The sequence below is a fragment of the Artibeus jamaicensis genome, unplaced genomic scaffold (assembly GCF_021234435.1).
Source record: "Artibeus jamaicensis isolate MK-2021 breed Jamaican fruit bat unplaced genomic scaffold, CSHL_Jam_final scaffold_916, whole genome shotgun sequence".
In the NCBI taxonomy this organism is placed as follows: domain Eukaryota; kingdom Metazoa; phylum Chordata; class Mammalia; order Chiroptera; family Phyllostomidae; genus Artibeus; species Artibeus jamaicensis.
Window position 1 is genome coordinate 26,488,851 of NW_026522059.1, and position 16,570 is coordinate 26,505,420.

The 16,570-nt window shown below is 43.5% G+C and overlaps 1 protein-coding gene across 4 annotated transcripts in view; it reads right to left on the reverse strand.

Annotated features, from left to right (window-relative positions):
- GRHL2 (grainyhead like transcription factor 2) overlaps window positions 1–14,608 on the reverse strand; it is a 137,314-nt gene extending 122,706 nt beyond the window's left edge. Inside the window, exon 1 of one of the 4 annotated variants that reach the window (XM_053661208.1) lies at window positions 14,382–14,608. Coding sequence is in view for 2 of the 4 variants with exons in the window: in XM_037133405.2 (XP_036989300.2) it covers window positions 14,179–14,198 (20 nt within the window). In the remaining 2 variants the exon portion in view is untranslated. The other 3 variants (XM_037133405.2, XM_053661207.1, XM_053661210.1) reach the window with 3 other exon arrangements.
- Window positions 14,609–16,570: the final 1,962 nt, after the last annotated feature.

Sequence of the window (16,570 nt, forward strand, 5' to 3'; positions counted from 1 at the left end):
GGTTTTTTAAATCATCTTAAAAGGCCAAAATAAAGGAAAATATTTTAATGAGTTAAGTCCGTAACGGTTGGTCTCAAACTTTCCACATTTGAAAACGATGAAAGTACTTACACACACGAGAGGAATATATGTAACACCAAAAAAATGTAAAGTTCTGAATATTTTTTTAATCATGCAATCAAATGACACACAAGCAGTTAGGAAAAGGACAGCCGGAGTTTCAACAAAAGGATTAATAATCGTAGGTGTGTAAAGAGCTCTTGAGAATCAATCAGAAAAATATCAGCATTCTAGTTTTTAAATTTGAGTGAAAAATAAGAATTGGCCACTGCTGTCCCGGGTGGCACATTCGTACAGATATTGGAAGGGGCCCCTTTCCCTGGGACGAGGCCAGAGGGAGACTCGGCCGGATCTCAGCCCCAAGGTCCCTTCGCCAAGGACACAATAACACAGCCATATATAGTAGCTATGGCAAGAGCAGCATCTTCAATAAAAAAGAAATATAAGTGACCAATAAATATCAAAGAAAGTGTTTAATTTTTTAAATTATCATACTGCAAAATCAAACAAAAATACAGATGTTTGCCTTTCCAATTGACAAAAGAAAACATTCTAGGCCTCCGCTGACTGGTGCCACAGTGTGAGAAAGTCTCAAACACTGTGGGGAGAAAACATAAATTTTTACAATCTTGCCAGAAGTCATTTTCAAATTTTGAATTAAGAACCTAAAAATATTTGTCTTTTGTTCTTATACTTCCAGAAACATATTCTAAAGTAATAACAAGAGATAAAAAAAGATTTATGTGTAAGCATGATTTATAATAATGAGAAAGCAAAAAAACTTGTGTAAAAATAGAAGATAGTAGATTTTATCATTAAATACTAAGTAGAAGGACACTTAAAAGACTAATGAATCATGTAAAAATGGGGGGATGAGAAATCATAATCTGTATACTCTTTTATAACTACATTGACATGTATACCTATATTAGAATCTGTAAGAACATACATAAATGTTAGGACCCTGGAATTATGAGTGACCTTTCTCCCATATAGTTTTCTCTAGTTTCCATTTCTTCCTCATGAGCATACATTACCTCCATAATCAGGAAAAGAAGCCTCCCCAAGAAAGAGTGCTTAAAAAATAAACTTGCAAATATAAAAAACAGTATGACCAAATCATTGCAGTAAAAGCCAGTCTGCGCTGTATAGCATTGGAAGCAATGAGGATTCAGCAACGCTTTGAAACAGTGATTTATAAAATGATCCATCAAACACTCAGTACAGTAAAAATCTCAGAATAGTAAAAACATGTTCAGTTTCTTCCAGAGCCCAGGAGTATCTGGTACAAGAACAAAATCTGGCTAGCCCTGAAAGTTCTGAAGAGCATGTTCAGTTTGGTGCACCTGCCCAAGCGTGAGTCTGCCGTGGGAGAGCACTCAGTGGCTTGTAACAAAATGTTTCCCAGGTATCGACCACATAGGTAGTTCATTGTTTAGGAAGGGTCAGGAAAACCAAGGCAAATAGGTCTTTTAAACAAGGAAAGAGAAGGGAAATGCTCTATGGGCTACCGCAGTTCAATGCAACTTCAGAATACTAGAAGGGATTGATGAATTGTGTCCCAAAATTTGAGGGCCAATTTCAAAAGCAAATGTGTGGTTTTGTGTAGCTGAATAGAATACACACCACGCCTTGCGGGTTTTTTTACTAAAACTGAAAGTACACGCAAGATAAACAGACAAAATGTAGCCCTCCCCTCAGCCCCCTCTACCAGCCCTATAGAGGTGTGTGCCTTTATTTATACTTTGAACACCCCAAAAAAGATAACGATTTTTTAAAATATAAGGTGCAGGATTTGAGACCCAGTGAATTCCTGCGCAATGAGAATTAATGCATGGGGGGAGGGGTGCCTGACAAGCCTGGGAGAGAAGGGGCAGTTGCAGACGTCACTTTGGAGCCCACAACCAACAGGTACACCTATGAGTCCCTGTGTCACAGACCGGGTTGATTCCCACAACCAAACATTGCTTTGGTTTTGCTCACATTTACCAAGATCGCTTCCATTTTTTTTGAACTCTCCCTTTTTCTTTTTTTTTTTTTTTCCTCTGACATAATTTGGCAACTTCAGGATCCTCTGGGGCAGTTTTCTCCCTCAAAGTCACACTGCGTACTTTTTGTTCCCTGTTGTGGATGCTCCTAGGATATGTTGATAAGCAAATAATTTCACATTGGCGACAGAGCCTCCATTAAAGACTGCCTGCAGGAAATCCAGTGATGCAATCTCATCCAGCCTAACTAACAGACGGCAGGCCGGGTCTGGCAGGGTCTGTGTACAAGCTTGTAGAAGCAGGTAGATGAGTCACACGTTTGGCCCTCTGGGAAAAAGCCAAGTCTATGTTATGGAAAAAATAAATTGTTGTTAAAATAATAAAAAACTTAACTTTGCCTATAACTGTTTCTTGTTTCTACAGGAAGTCATATTCCAGGCCCTGCCTATGCCTCCAAAAGACTAAGGGCAACGTGGACCCACCAGCGAGTCTCTCCCACAAACATTCATTCAGGCGGTGGCTGAGAAGGTGTGGCCGGCAGCCTCGCCTACAGAGGACTTTCTTCGAGGGAAAGGAGGCAGCCGCAAGCTGCCTGCTGAGCAGAAGAAACGGAGTTTCTCTCCTTAGTCATTCCCCGCCTTCCAGTTATAAAAAGGTTGGAAACTACTACACCCATTTTGTGCTGTTTTGAAAAATAGTTGGACCGGATAACTGGGCAAATCCCAAAAGACAGAGTTATTGTACAAATACGACTGCAGGGGAACGAGGTAGAGTGCAGCAGGCACCGCAAGAGGGGAGTGCAGGGGGCGTGCCTGCATCGCAGGGAGGCAGGGACCACTGTGGCCATCGGAGAAACTCCACCCAGAGCAAGCAAGCGGGCAGGCGCTTCCATTTTATTTGGCGTACGTGTGTGATGCTTTTAAATGTGTCCCGGTCAGAATGACGACTTTAAAAAATGACCTTTTAAATCTTTCTTCTTAATTTCAAAAGCAGTGTAAGTTCAGTTCAGCACACTAGAAAAATACAAAGGCGCAAATAAGAGACAAAGGCACCTATAATTTCTCTACAGAGAGCAAACTTCTTTTAACCTATTGTGGTTTTATTATCTTTATTCTTTATTTTTATGCCTATAAACGTTCTAATGCAATACATCATAAATCTTTTCCCCTGTCATTTTTCCGTAATGCTTTATACGTTAAGCTCTTGTTTTACTGATTTTCACTTTCAAAAATAATACAAAATTAATATCCTTGATTATTTTCTTAAGGTAAATCCTTGAAACTGGAAGTCAGGCGTCAACAGGTTGGCCCATTTCATCCGGTTTTGCTGAACTGCTTTCCACAAAGTTCGTAATCATTTATAATCTTCCTAGAAATGCATTTTCTCCAAATCCAGTTTTGTTCATCTTGGCCAATTTGACAGGGAAACTGGAAACTTTCCTGCTCTATAATGTGTATTTCTTGGATTACCAATGAAGCTAAATACTATTTTGTATGTTTATTAACCACTTGTATAGGATTTGTGAATTGTCTACTTGTATTATTTAACCATATTTTTACTGAGGCATTTGTCCTTTTTAATATTTTCAAAAATATGCAAGATATACATATTTTTTCAAAGCAGACACCAAGACTCCAAATAGCTAAAAAAAAAAAAAAAAACATGGTTTGCAAAGGAGGCAATAATGCACTTTAGGGAATCTTATAATCTCCTAAAAGTCTGTTCAACGTGAGACCTTCCTGGGGGCTACAGTCTGTTCCCCGCCCCCACTCCACCACACGGCAGAGAAAATGGAATTCAGAGGCTTTTCAATCCTACAGCACAACAGGATGCCAGAGAAGATTTTATTCTGAAATGGTAGCTGGGTGCTCCGATGTGAAATAATACATTACCTTGTAACTGAAGTGAAACTGCAGATGCCATTCTCATCCTTGTATTGCGTAACGCCTTTTCTGAACACTCACCAAACTACTGGCTTGGCACTATTGTCTGACAGCGGGTACCCCTAAATTATGTTTTATTACCAGGAGAAGAAGAAGGAAGGAAGGAAAGAGGAGGAGGTGGAGCACAAGGAGGAGGAGGGGAAAGGAATGGGAAAGGGGTGCAGGTCGGTGCAGGTCGTGGGGGACACCAGGAGGCTGTCCCATTTGCCTAAGGTTTCCGACTTACTAAATTTTATTCAGTGTTTTGTCCATTCTGACATTGCCTCCTCTCACTCCAAGAGCCTGCCCAGAGTAGACCATCTTCTGGGTTCTCTCTGGAAAGAGAGTTCTCAGAGCACCTGCCAGGTCTTTTAATCTGATTGTCTTGTAACCTTTATCTACCAATCCAGTGGAGCTGTGCAGGGATCCTCCGGGCAAACCTTTGGTTTTACTGCCTAGCTGCCCTTCTGAATTCTGCGTGGCCCTCTGAAATCTCCCCACCTGCCAGAAGTCTGTTTCTTTGCCATCTTAGTCAGACCGCCTTTTATTTCGGTAAATGAGTGTGGGGGCAAGGGGACAGAAGCATTCCCACCATGCCCTGTACTCTCCTACCTTGCTAACATTCCTCTCTCTCTGTGAGCCCCCACGCCCTCCACCCCAATCCCTCTGGAGGGAGAACAGAAGACCCATGGAATGTTGGAGCAGGTGGTTCTCCTCAGAGATCATTTAGTTTGACTTCATTTTACAGATGAGAAATAATTAAAGAAGAATCCTCTGATCTTCTGTCATCTTCCTTTTTATTGAATTTATTGGGGTGACGCTGGTTAACAAAATTATGCAGGTTTCAGGTGCACGATTCTGCAACACATCATCTGTACACTGTATTGTGTGTTCACCACCCCAAGCCAAGTCTCCATCTGTTACCATTTACCCCCCACTACAGGTCCTTCTCCGTGCCCCACCCCACCGTTCCCCTCTCCTCCCAGACATCACCATGCTGTTTTCTGTGTCCAAGAGTTTTTTTCTTTTTTGCTCAATCTCTCCACGTTCCCCCGACTCAGCCTCCTCTCCGCTGTCAGCCTGCTCTCTATGAGTTTGTCTCCATCTGGCCTGTTAGCTCAGTGTGTTCATTCGATTCCGAATATCAGTGGAATGGACCTGGAGAGCATGATGCTAAGTGAAATAAGCCAGTCGGAGAAAGAATCCTCCGATTTTATGTTAATTATGTCATTGGCAATACAGAGAAGAGGCGAAAGCTACCTTTGTTTCATGCTTCTTTGAAAAGTTAACTCCGAGGAAGCAGGATTACAGAAAGCAGTTACTTTATGGGGCTTACTGAACCGAGAACTAGAAACAATGATTTGGGGTGAATGTGGAATGGGAAGTGCACCCTAACAGCACGGTGATCAGAATCCTCAACAGGTATTTCTAATACTTATGTTCTTACAAGGTGGGGGAACGTAGATGTATAGTTGCAAGTAAGCAAAACACAGAGTCTATTTTTGTATTATTAGTTATGAATTATTATATTATTTTCCATGTGAACAAACATAAACCTACTTTTGCCCCACCTTGTATTTTAAGGAGGAAATAGGCAATGTGTCCCCTGTTTTAATCTCCCTACAAAAAAGGAGACAGCATATTTTTCAAGTTAATCAAAACTTCAGATTTTTACTCATTCTTACAACCCAACAACATACAACAGAAGAAATAATGTAAAGCACCTTTCTCAAAGCAAACTTTCAGCTCCAAATCTACGTTTGGTTACTCACGTGCCCTGTGTGATCTCTCAGCCTTGCTTCCTGCATCTAGGGTTCTAGGCTTCAAGCTAGAAGCAATTCCCCAGGAGGACAAGTGCCACATATCACCCCACCCTAGAACCCAGCTCGAACTCAGTGACTCTCCTAACCGGGGAAACGCTGGAGCTTCGACATCGGCTGCAGCAGTTTCTTTCTGCTCCCTGTCGCCCTCTCCTTTCTCCAATCATCCCTTCCCTTCAACCTTCTCTTTCTCTAAAACCCCAGTCTAAATTCAGGAGCCTTAAAAAATAAAAGATTCTGGCCTTGGGGATGGGTTGTACTTGTACATTCAGCCTTCAGATGGAAGGCGGGAGCCGAAATAGAAAGAGGCAACAGGAGAATCCTGCCTTCCTTTTCTGCTTTGGAGAGTATCTGTATTCACACTCGTAAGAGACACATTCCCTTAGAAGTGAAAGTGAGGTCAGGCCACTTTAGGAATGCTCTCCAGAAAGGTCACTGCCATATAAAATAAGGGATGGCCTTCCCCCACAAGCCCCCTCACATGCTCCATCTCTATAACCCCCCGTTGTGTCAAAATGTACACTGAAATCCCTTGAAGTGTACCAGCTTTTCTAATGTTTTCCATAGCACTCTGAAAGTGTGTATATGGTTGGTATTGTATATGACAAATCAAAATGTACTGCCTTTAGGAATAATACCACTTTAATCCTGTTAGTGGTATTATTCCAAACCTATCAAACTGAAACCCTCCTTAACCCTCTTAGCAATAAAATGGAAGAGGAGAACGGCGATAGAGCCCTAAAGAGATACTTTCTTGCTTCTATCCTATTTAGCATGTTATAGTTCAGTCCTTTTTACCATTTACCTTTAAAAGACTTAAATCATAAAATGTAATTTCCCATAATGGATGGAAGGATGGATGGGTAGATCAATCAACTGATCCATCTGTCTCAACCAAGGAGCTGGGACATCTCTAAGGCAGCAATTTTCAATCCTTTTCATCTCGTGGCACACATGAACTACTTACCAAAATTCTGTGGCACACCAAAAAAAATGTATTTTTTGCCAATCTGAAAAAAATATGTATAATTATGATTCATTCACACCAGACACCTATTGCTGTGTTCAGTGTTGTCATTTTTTTGTTTGACAATCAAAGGGAAAAGAGGTCAGTGCTCCTGACTAAACAGTCATGTGTTGCATGTTTGAAAAATTCTCGCAGCACAAGAAAATCACTGCTCTACAGGATGGAAATAGGCAGGCAGGACAGGTGGGGAGCAGGGTGAATCTGAATCTGGGGCACCTGAACTGGAAGACCCATGAAGCTGTCTGAGGGACTCCCAGGTTCATGCTGTGATTGCTAAGCAACCCACCAGTCCTGAGCCAAAGCAAAAATTCCCATTCAACCTGTTGCTGCTCGCTGAGGAATTTTTTCTGGACAAGTTTGCCAAACCAAGAGCTACTCTCTTTCAGCTTAGACCTAGTTTTTAATAATTGAGCAGGAATCCTTGAATATCTTTTGAAAAGGAAACGAGGATCCACACCCCGAAGTGAGTGCCAAGTATCATGAGTGAGACTATAATTAACTTAGGACGAGGCTTTTCTTATATTAAAAGGAAGGTAAACATTTCCCAAAGTTAAACTGAGTTGACTTGAGTTAGATGAGGGGACACCACCTGCTGCCATCACCTTCTCTCTTGGCTCAGGTAGTAAGAATGGGTTGCTGATACTATAAGTGAAGGAAATGCAACAAAGTTCACTGACTAAAATGACAGTGCTGAGCCTGATTAGCATTGATCTCTATGCATAGAAGCTGTGTGTGTGTCCATCCCCACTAAGTATAATACAGGAGGGAAAAATTCAGGAGACAGACCAAGGGAAGGAAGGGAGGGAGGGAGGGAGGAAATAATGTTGGTTCACACACACTAGGGAGGAAGTAAGAGAGATTGAAAATACTATTTAACCAAATTGCTCATTTTTTAATCAGATGTATACCTAGTTCTATGAGAGTCAGGAAGAGGAACTGAAGCATTTGCTTAAACTATCTAAGACTTTTTTGAAAAAATTTAATAGTCCGACATCAAAATAATGATTTTTTTTAACTTATTTGTAGATTTCAAAAAAAAAAATACTTCTTGGGGTTATTGGTTATTGCTGTTGTTTCCATGTTCCTATGCATGTTTGATTTACCTGGCTGCTTGTCCAAAGTCTCCTTGACTTTGCAGAGTCTAGTAGAAGTGGCTCTTCACCAGTTGCCCCACTACTTACTTTAATCCTCCTTAAATCGGATGGCACGGTGCCCAGCTGAATGGCTTCATCTCCACAGTCAGTTTAAAAGAGGACCTAATTACAGGCCAACGGAAGGCCTAGTACCATCTCATCAGGGCACTACTTCAAGCCACCATTACCCCTAAAAATGAAACTGCAACCAGCATCTCATTAAATCATTTCACCAGGGACCAACATCAGATCGGACCTCATTATCTTTGACTTTTGCTGCAAAGCCGAAATTAAATTCAGTGAAATGACTATCGCCAGAAAAGTGACCGTTAGTTTTGGATTCTAATGTGAAACTATAGAAAGACAACACTGGCCTTTTAACTCCAACCCAGCTCCCTGGTGAGTGGGATCCATCCTAAAACCTGACCTTGATCTTGAGCTACATGCCTGGCAGAAGCCCACACAGGTGCTATCATGGCAAGTCACATCTTTCGTGGCTCTGGAAATACTGACCTGTCAAAATGACCTCATTCTTTCAGGTGGGGCCATTCAGCAAGCAAGCAAAGTGAATGATGTTGAGAGAAGGTCTGTTTCTTGCACCAACTTATTGTATCAAAAGCCACTCACCCAGCAGCATCGTGAAAAACATAAAATAAGCCCACAGGCTTCATTTCACTTACATACTGACAAACACCTGAGAAATTGCATATAACTTGAATTTATTATAGTAGTACCCACTTAAAGCATTATTTGTCTAGCTAACCCAATCACAAACAGTACCTGGACATTATTTAAATGCAAATGCCCTAGCCAATCTCTGGAGAATCTGATTCCACAGCTCTGGGGTGGGGCCTTGGCGTCTCAAGTGATATTTTTTTGTAAGCAGATAAATTTGGGAAACTGTCATTTAAATTATTTGTATGGAGAGTTCTACTATTAAGCACATACGTAACTATCTTCAACTTTCAAAAATCAATCCAGCTCTTCCTGTTGTTCTCTAGCATTTTCTTATTTTTCAGATTGGTTAAATGCCTGTGTATTAGTTTATTGCACTTCACTGAAGATGCAAAACTAACCAAAGCACACTGTTTGCAATGTCTCACTTTCCAACAGTGGATTAGCCTATATTTTTTAATAGACGCAAGTTTGCAGAAATTGAATGAGGTTCAGAGGAAGGCAGGAAAGGTAAACCTTATTTTGCTGGAGGCTGATGTTGAAGAACTGATATAGTCCCAGCAGAGTGATATGAATCAAAAAGGTTTAGGGAAGCAGGTTTGTCAGAGCAAACACTGCCTGTAGGTGGTCCCTCCTCTTCAACTCTCATTCCCAAAGTTCTTCTAGAATGCATTTGTTCATTCATCTCTAAATTAAGAAGTGTGCAGAATTCAATCTACTGTAGGGAAAAGAACACTACACCCTAACCATTAAACTGGTGATACTCCAGGAAAAGATAAGACCGCTGTTATTAGCTGATTCTTTATTTACTTACCTCTTGACTGCTGGGACCATTTATGAGTATAACTTTGTCTGTTTTGTATTATAGTCATAGGTAGACAGTTGGTTCTGTTAATTTACTTAATGGGGCCATAGTCTCTCTGCCCCTCTGCCTCACCCACACTGGGCTCCTTTCTGATCCTAGCACATGCTAATAAGCACTCTGCCAGCTCAGGGCCTTTGCACCTGCTGTTCCGTCTGCCTGTAAGAAACACTGTTATCCCAGGTATCTTCAGCGCTTTACCCCCCACTTCCTTTAGGTCTCCGCTCAAAAGTCTTCTCATCAGAGAGGCCACTCCTGACCACTTCATATAAAATAGTTCTCCGTTATTCTCTCTAACCTGCTTTGCTTTCCTTCATAGCACTTATCACCATCTAATTTATTATGCATTTACTTCTTGATTAATTTACTGTTTGTTTTCCACAACCAGAATGTAAGCAGCATGAGGGTAGGGACTTTGTCCTACTCCCTCGTGAATCTCAATGTCAGGATCAATGTCTGGTCTACAGTGCCACCCAAGATGTATTCGCTGAATAAATGACTGCCTGTTTTTAGTGGCTTAAGCAATGTATGATTATATAGCCAAGTGGAAACAAACACAGGCCTTCATAAAACTAAAGAGTAAAAGTTTAATTAAAATATTTCATTCCATTACTTAAAAGGTTATCCACGCGAAATACCTATCACTTTGAGCATTTTTTGTTTTCTTGCTAGAATAATGGCCAGACTTCTTAATGGAACAACTAAGAGTAATTGTCCTAAGACAAAGAGTGGGGTGGGTAGGGAGCAGGGGGATTTATACTACAGCCTGATAAAAACACTATTGTATTGTCTTTTAGTAATTTGTTAGGTATTGCTTTAATTAAAGTTATGTCTGTTCATTTCAACATCATTAAATGGTCAGGGAAATGCAAATTAAAACCACAGCGAGATATTACCTCACACCTGTCAGAATATCTATCACCAATAAATTAACAAATAACAAGTGCCTCCCAGGATGGAGAGAAAAGGAAGCTTCCACACTGGTGGTAGGGCTGTAAACCGGTGCAGCCACTAGGAAAAAGAACACAGAGGCACCTCAAAAAGTTAGAAATGGAACTACCATATGACCCAGCAATTCCACTTCTGGGCATTTATCCAAAAATATCCAAAACACTCATTTGAAAAGATACAAGCACCCCTTTGTTTATGGCAGTGTTATTCACAACAGACAAGATACAGAAGCAACCTAAGTGCCCATCAGCAGATGAGTGGATAAAGACGTGGTACATTACCTAATGAAATGTTAGCCAAAAAAATGAGTGAAATCTCGCCACTTGCAACAACATGGATGGGCCTAGAGGGCATTACACTGAGTGAAGGAAGTCAGAGAAAGACAAATATCACACCATTTGAGTTATATGTGGAATCTAAAAGTCAAAATACATAAAACAGACTCAGATACAAAGAACAAGTTTATAGTTGGCAGGTGGCAGGGGGCTTTTGGGAGGATGGGTAAAAAAGGGCATGGGATTAAAATGAACAAATTGCCAGTTATAAAAATAGAAAAAGTACAGCATAGGGAATATAGTCATCAATACTGTAAGTTATATAAATACCTAATCACTGTGTTGCATATCTGAAACGAATCTAATATTGCCTGTCGACTGAATTTTTTTTAATTATGTCTGTTCGTGTCTCACCTTCCACTAGAGTATAAGCTTCTTGGGGATATGGCCCATCTTCCACACTTTTTATTCTCCTATAATGCCTATCTGAACATGTTGCAAATATTAGGCAGTCAGAAAACACATTTATGTAATAAAAAATACCTGTGGGTATCCAATGAAATTATACTCTCTGAACATATATTGCATATGGCAGTAAAATAATAGTTTCTAAATCTATAATTGCCTTGCTAGAATACACTTGCTTGTTGACAAAGGTCAGAAATATTCATAATATTTAAGAAAAGGGGAACAGAGAACTTTAAAATATGTACCAAGACAAACTGTCCTAAAATTATCTTGCTTTAATTAGCAATAGTATCAACACTGCAGAACAGAAAAAGCAGGACACTGCCATCTGAAAAGTCCACAACAGTAAAAAAGATGATGCTACTCTTTCCGCCTGGACTTGCTAACTGAAATTATCTTCGTATGCTATGTCCAAAAGATTACCTGCACTTTAATAGGTTTATGGAAAAATACCCTGTGTGTATTCCTTCAAGTTACTTTCAGAAAATACGGTCAGGCCTTCTGGGTGGATTTACCTGGAAACTGACAATACTCAAGCTTTTAGGACCTCTCACTTGCCCTGGCAGGAGGTCCCAGCAACTGCTGGAGTATTCTTTTTCTTAAGAGCCCACACCCCTACCCCACCTAACATACACAACTGCGTAAACTTCAGGTACATAAAACCTGGATCTATGCCTGCCAGCCTTCCATTAGAATAGTAAGAAAACAAGGCTAGCATTGGCAAAAATGATCCAAAACTCAGTTATTAATGTCCAGCATTTCTTGGTAGTCCAAGCAGATTGAGGCAAGTGCGGTCCAAGGGTGTCTTTCTTTGCAGCATTTGTTAGTATTGCTTTTCCCGGGATACAAAATTAACTCTTGGAAACCATGAATAGATAAAAGCTACTTTCATTAAATGTATGTATATGTAATCCTAGATAGTTATCACCATAAAAATTAGGTAACGCATTGTAGTCAGACCAGAATTTAATGTTAATACTAAATTAGTTGTCCTTTTTGGTGCTAAGTATAACAGGTGAAAATAAAAACCCACCCATTTTCATTCCTAATTCGTTCAAGTCGTGTTGTATCACAAAACTAAACAGTGCAACCAAATGTTAATTGTGCAATTTAATTAAGGAATTACAGTAAGTCTTATCCTGTATTCCCTAGATTAGCGACCATTTCTGACACAAAGATCAAAACGAACCAAAAACCCTGCTGTCATCTAGGCTTTTGGCAACCCAAGTTTTCAAACTCGAGTAGTGATTTCTTAAATCGAGTAGAGATTTCTTAAAAGCCACAGAGAGAATTTGAGGTGAGCGTGGAGTATTCATGGAGTCATGCACCTTCCTACTCCTTCCCCTACGCCTACCCTCTTCCTGTGTCTGTAACCCTAATTCCGCTCCTGCGTGTAGTACGCAGCTACTTTTCGTTGGTAGGTAAAGTGGCACAGCTACCTGGTGGACTTTTAAAAGCATGACTGCGTGTCGTTAGATATGCCTACCCTACCAGTGGCTTTACTCTGAGGACAGGCTCTCCCTTCAACCCCAGGACCGGTCCGCAGTGCGATCCCTCTGCCCCCGAGCCCCTCAGTTTGGGGACGATGCCGGGCCGCTTCTCCGAGCAGAGGCCCTGGCGGCCCGCAGCCTCTGGGCGCCCTGTCCTTCCCCTGGAGCAGACACCCTCAGTAAGGTTTCCTTGGGGTTAGCCACACCACCAGGGCGAAGAGCTACCAGGGAAAGCAAAAAAGGCGGCCACTACGCACTTCGACTAAAGCACAGCCAGTTCTCAGCTCACGACGCGCCTCAGAGGAGGGGGAAGGGAGTATGGCCATCGAATCCCAGGAAAGGCCGCGGGACCCACCTCCGGCTCCCTCCTGCTCCCGCCCTCGGCCCCACCTCCCCCTGCCAGCACAAAGCCGTCCCGAAGGCAGGGGCCAGGCCTGCTGGGAGGCCGCCTGGACGCGACTGGACCCGGCAACCCTTGGCTCAGGCCGCCGATCGCCAGCGAGTCTAGAGCCCCCGTCCCGGGCGGGAAGGACACGCTTCCCGGTTCGCCCTTCAAAGCGCGGGAAGTCCACTTGGCCGCCCGGGGCCCCAACCTTTCCAGCCGAGAGGTCCCGAGAAGACCCGACGCAACCAGTACAGTCCCGCTAGCCACGCCCGAGGCGGCGGCCTCCAGCGTGGGGCGCCCGGGCCGGCCGGGCGCGCAGGGACGCTCAGAAAGCGTCCAGACGTGGGGAGAATCGGCAAGCTTCAGGCGACCCTTGGCGTCCCGCCGAGGCGCAAACTCGAAGCCTCAAATCAGTTCCCCTCGTTTTCCAAAGGCCCTGTCCTCGCGCACCAGCTTCAAGTCGCTAAACAGTGCGCGGCGAGCGGGTGGGGTGGGAGTGGGAGTGGGCAGGGGTCGGCGGGCGGTGCGGGACCCCGCGCCCCAGCCCCCGGTCGACCCCGCGCCTGGCCTCGCGTCCAGGCCGCGCACACGCACAGCCTCCTGCACAAGTGCGGGAAGATGGCCGTTTCTGCTTCAGTATAAAGGCTCTTTGTTGCGCTCACACAAAAGCCGCCAAGAGTCGCTTTTCCAGCAGGCCCTTTGGGCAAATCGAAGGAACTCAGCTGAATTTCCAAATGGCCCTGGAAGTCTGCAGCGGTGGGAGCGACTAAAGAGAGGGGAATAACAGGCCCCCCCAGCCTTCCTCTCCCCAAACCTCTGTCCATATCCAAGCACTAGTCTTGGGAGAAGGGAGCTGAGACCCTGCGTAAGGGAGGGAAGAGAAGAGGGGAACCCACTTTTCCTACCAAGGCCCAAAGGGGGTATTCGACATTCACAATACTGTAGGGTTTCTCCCGTCAACCAGGGTAGAAACCTAATCTGAAAAAAGTCCGGATACACCAAAAACAAAAAGAAAAAATAGCAACAATAGCAACTTAAAAAAAATAAAGCAAAAACATAACAAACCAGTTGCCATCAGCCCAAAGTGGTAGTAGCAGCAGCCGGCGCGTGTGATCCACTTACTTGTCCGACTCTTGTGACATGTTTGATCCAATGAACTCGCTCCCCTTTTCCTGGAGCCTCAGCCTCTGGTGAAACTGGACTTTCAAGTCTGTGCAGGTGAAGGTGTGTGAGAGCGCCCGAGATGGCAGAACAAGAGCTACAGGTAATTCTGCTTTTCCGTCCCCCCTCACCACTCTCGCTCGCTCGCCCGCTCGCGCCCTCACCTAGCCGGAAAGGTGGGATAAGGAAGGGCCCCTCACATGGGGCCCGAGCTCGGAGGCGGCCGGGCGGCGCGGCGTCCTCCCGGATCGTGGCAGTGGGCAGTCACAGAGCAGAAAGTGGCGGACTTGGTCGGCCACAGGTAACTTTCTCGCAAGGAGCTGAATTCTTTCACTAAAGGGTACAAGCCCGAGGGACGAGCTGCGCGGTGATTGGCTGTGGGGCTCCCTCAGGTGAGCTGCCATTGGCAGAGGCGCGCTCAGGTAAGGCCCTTCTCCAAGCGCAGGTAACTCACTCCGAAGTTTACCTGAGTGGAGCGGCGGCACGGGAGCCCGCGGGAGCTGAGGGTCAGTGCCTCGAGCAGACTTCACGCTGTTTTCCTTCTTCCCGGGGGCCGACCGGGGGTGTGGCGGGAACGGGGGGGAGGGTTGGGGGGCTTGGAGGAGACAAGGAACCAGGGAAAAAAAAGCAGCACCTGCAACCACTAGGGATTGTGGGTCGAACGGAAGGACTAAGGAGAGCTGAACTCAGGTATCCCAAGCCAACCGGAATCAAATGCGCAGCACAACCACAAGGCTTTTAGTGTCCACTTTCAAAGGACCGCTGGACAGTGTCCGCAGAGTACAGCGCTGAAGTTTACTTTGTGCTCAGAGGAGGGGAAAACACGGCGATGGCCGGGTCTGTTGCGTAATTTCATTTTTAACATTCTTACCCACAACAAACACTTTTCGTGTCCCGATGTGCAAAAAAACACCAAGTAGATTACAGAGTTTCAAAGAGGTGAGCATCCTTTCACCGGCCGCGCACGAGCGCAGCAGCGTAGTCTGGGTGGGGCGAGGAGACTTGGTTGACGAGACGCCGAAATGGCCCAGGAGCACCCCTTCCACGTCGACCCCGCAGCCCGGGATTCCAGAGCCGCCAACCACCGCTCGGCCCGCTCCCGTCGTCTTTTGACGTTTCCCGGCAGACATCAACATTTACACTGTAATTCAACAGAAGCAGCTACCACAAAGGTGCTTCATCTTTCCAGCTTAATATGGTTGCTACGGCAACAATTCAGGATGAAATTGACTTTCTCTGCGGTTCTGTCCCCTGGTTGGAAACAACGCGAATTAGCAAAGGTATAATTGATTTACAGTCACTGCCCCCAAAGGGTGGTTGTGGAAGTTTTGATAGGAATCTAGCCCACACGTAGGCATTGCGGAACTGAAGGAGGACATGAAATGCTTACCATACAACTTCTATTTTTATCTTTATGGATCAGATATGTCCTTAAAAATTATGTCATGAAACAAGGTTTCACTCTCAGCAAATGAACTTCAAAATTGTATTCTTTTTAAAGACTGTATAAGCACACACCTTTTTAAAGATAATATTTTAAGAGTATGCATTATGCACCCCTTCTCTGCCTTCTTAATCTCCTTTTTAGAGGGAACCGCATTCCACTTTGAACTGTGTCTTTTGTCACATACCTCCCGATTTCTAAATAATTTATGCTGCTATCTCGATTTATCTATTTAGTTATCGTGCTTTAACTACCTGTTGTCTCAGATAAGGATTTAACCTTCACAAGCCACCCAGTTTCCCCTTCTGCCATTCTTCCAAAATAGCTCTTTCACACTTCAGGGGTTGTGAGTCGTTGGTGACTGTGGAGTACCAGTCAGCAGAGCCTACTGGTGTAGTAAGGTTGTTTTCTTTCTTTTAAAATCTTTTCTCTATTTACTTTGTTAGGCATCCATCCTAATATTTTTTCTACAACTTATCTATCAAATAACTATCAATTTTATTTTCCAAATGATCCAACAATCAATTCCATTCCCCCCCCCACCCAATATCCCTCCAAATCTTTTATCCTCTGTCCCAATGGAGATGGAAATAATAAAGTGAAATGTTTCATAAGTTTGTAAAAGTCACTCTCTTATCTTCTAGCATCTGGTGTTGGTGTTGAGAATTCCAGTGCTATCCTTATTACATCTTTTTATGACGTGGAATTTTTCTTTCTGAAAAGTTTTAGAATAATTCCTTTACGTCTAATATTCTGAGATTTCATAATTATGTGCTGGGTACTCAATAGCAAAGATTTGCCTAAGTTCAAATCATGCTGCTACTACATGACCTTGGGCAAGTCTTTTATTCTTGCTGTGCTTTACTTTCCTCATCTATAATATGCATATATGCATCTCTATATATTATA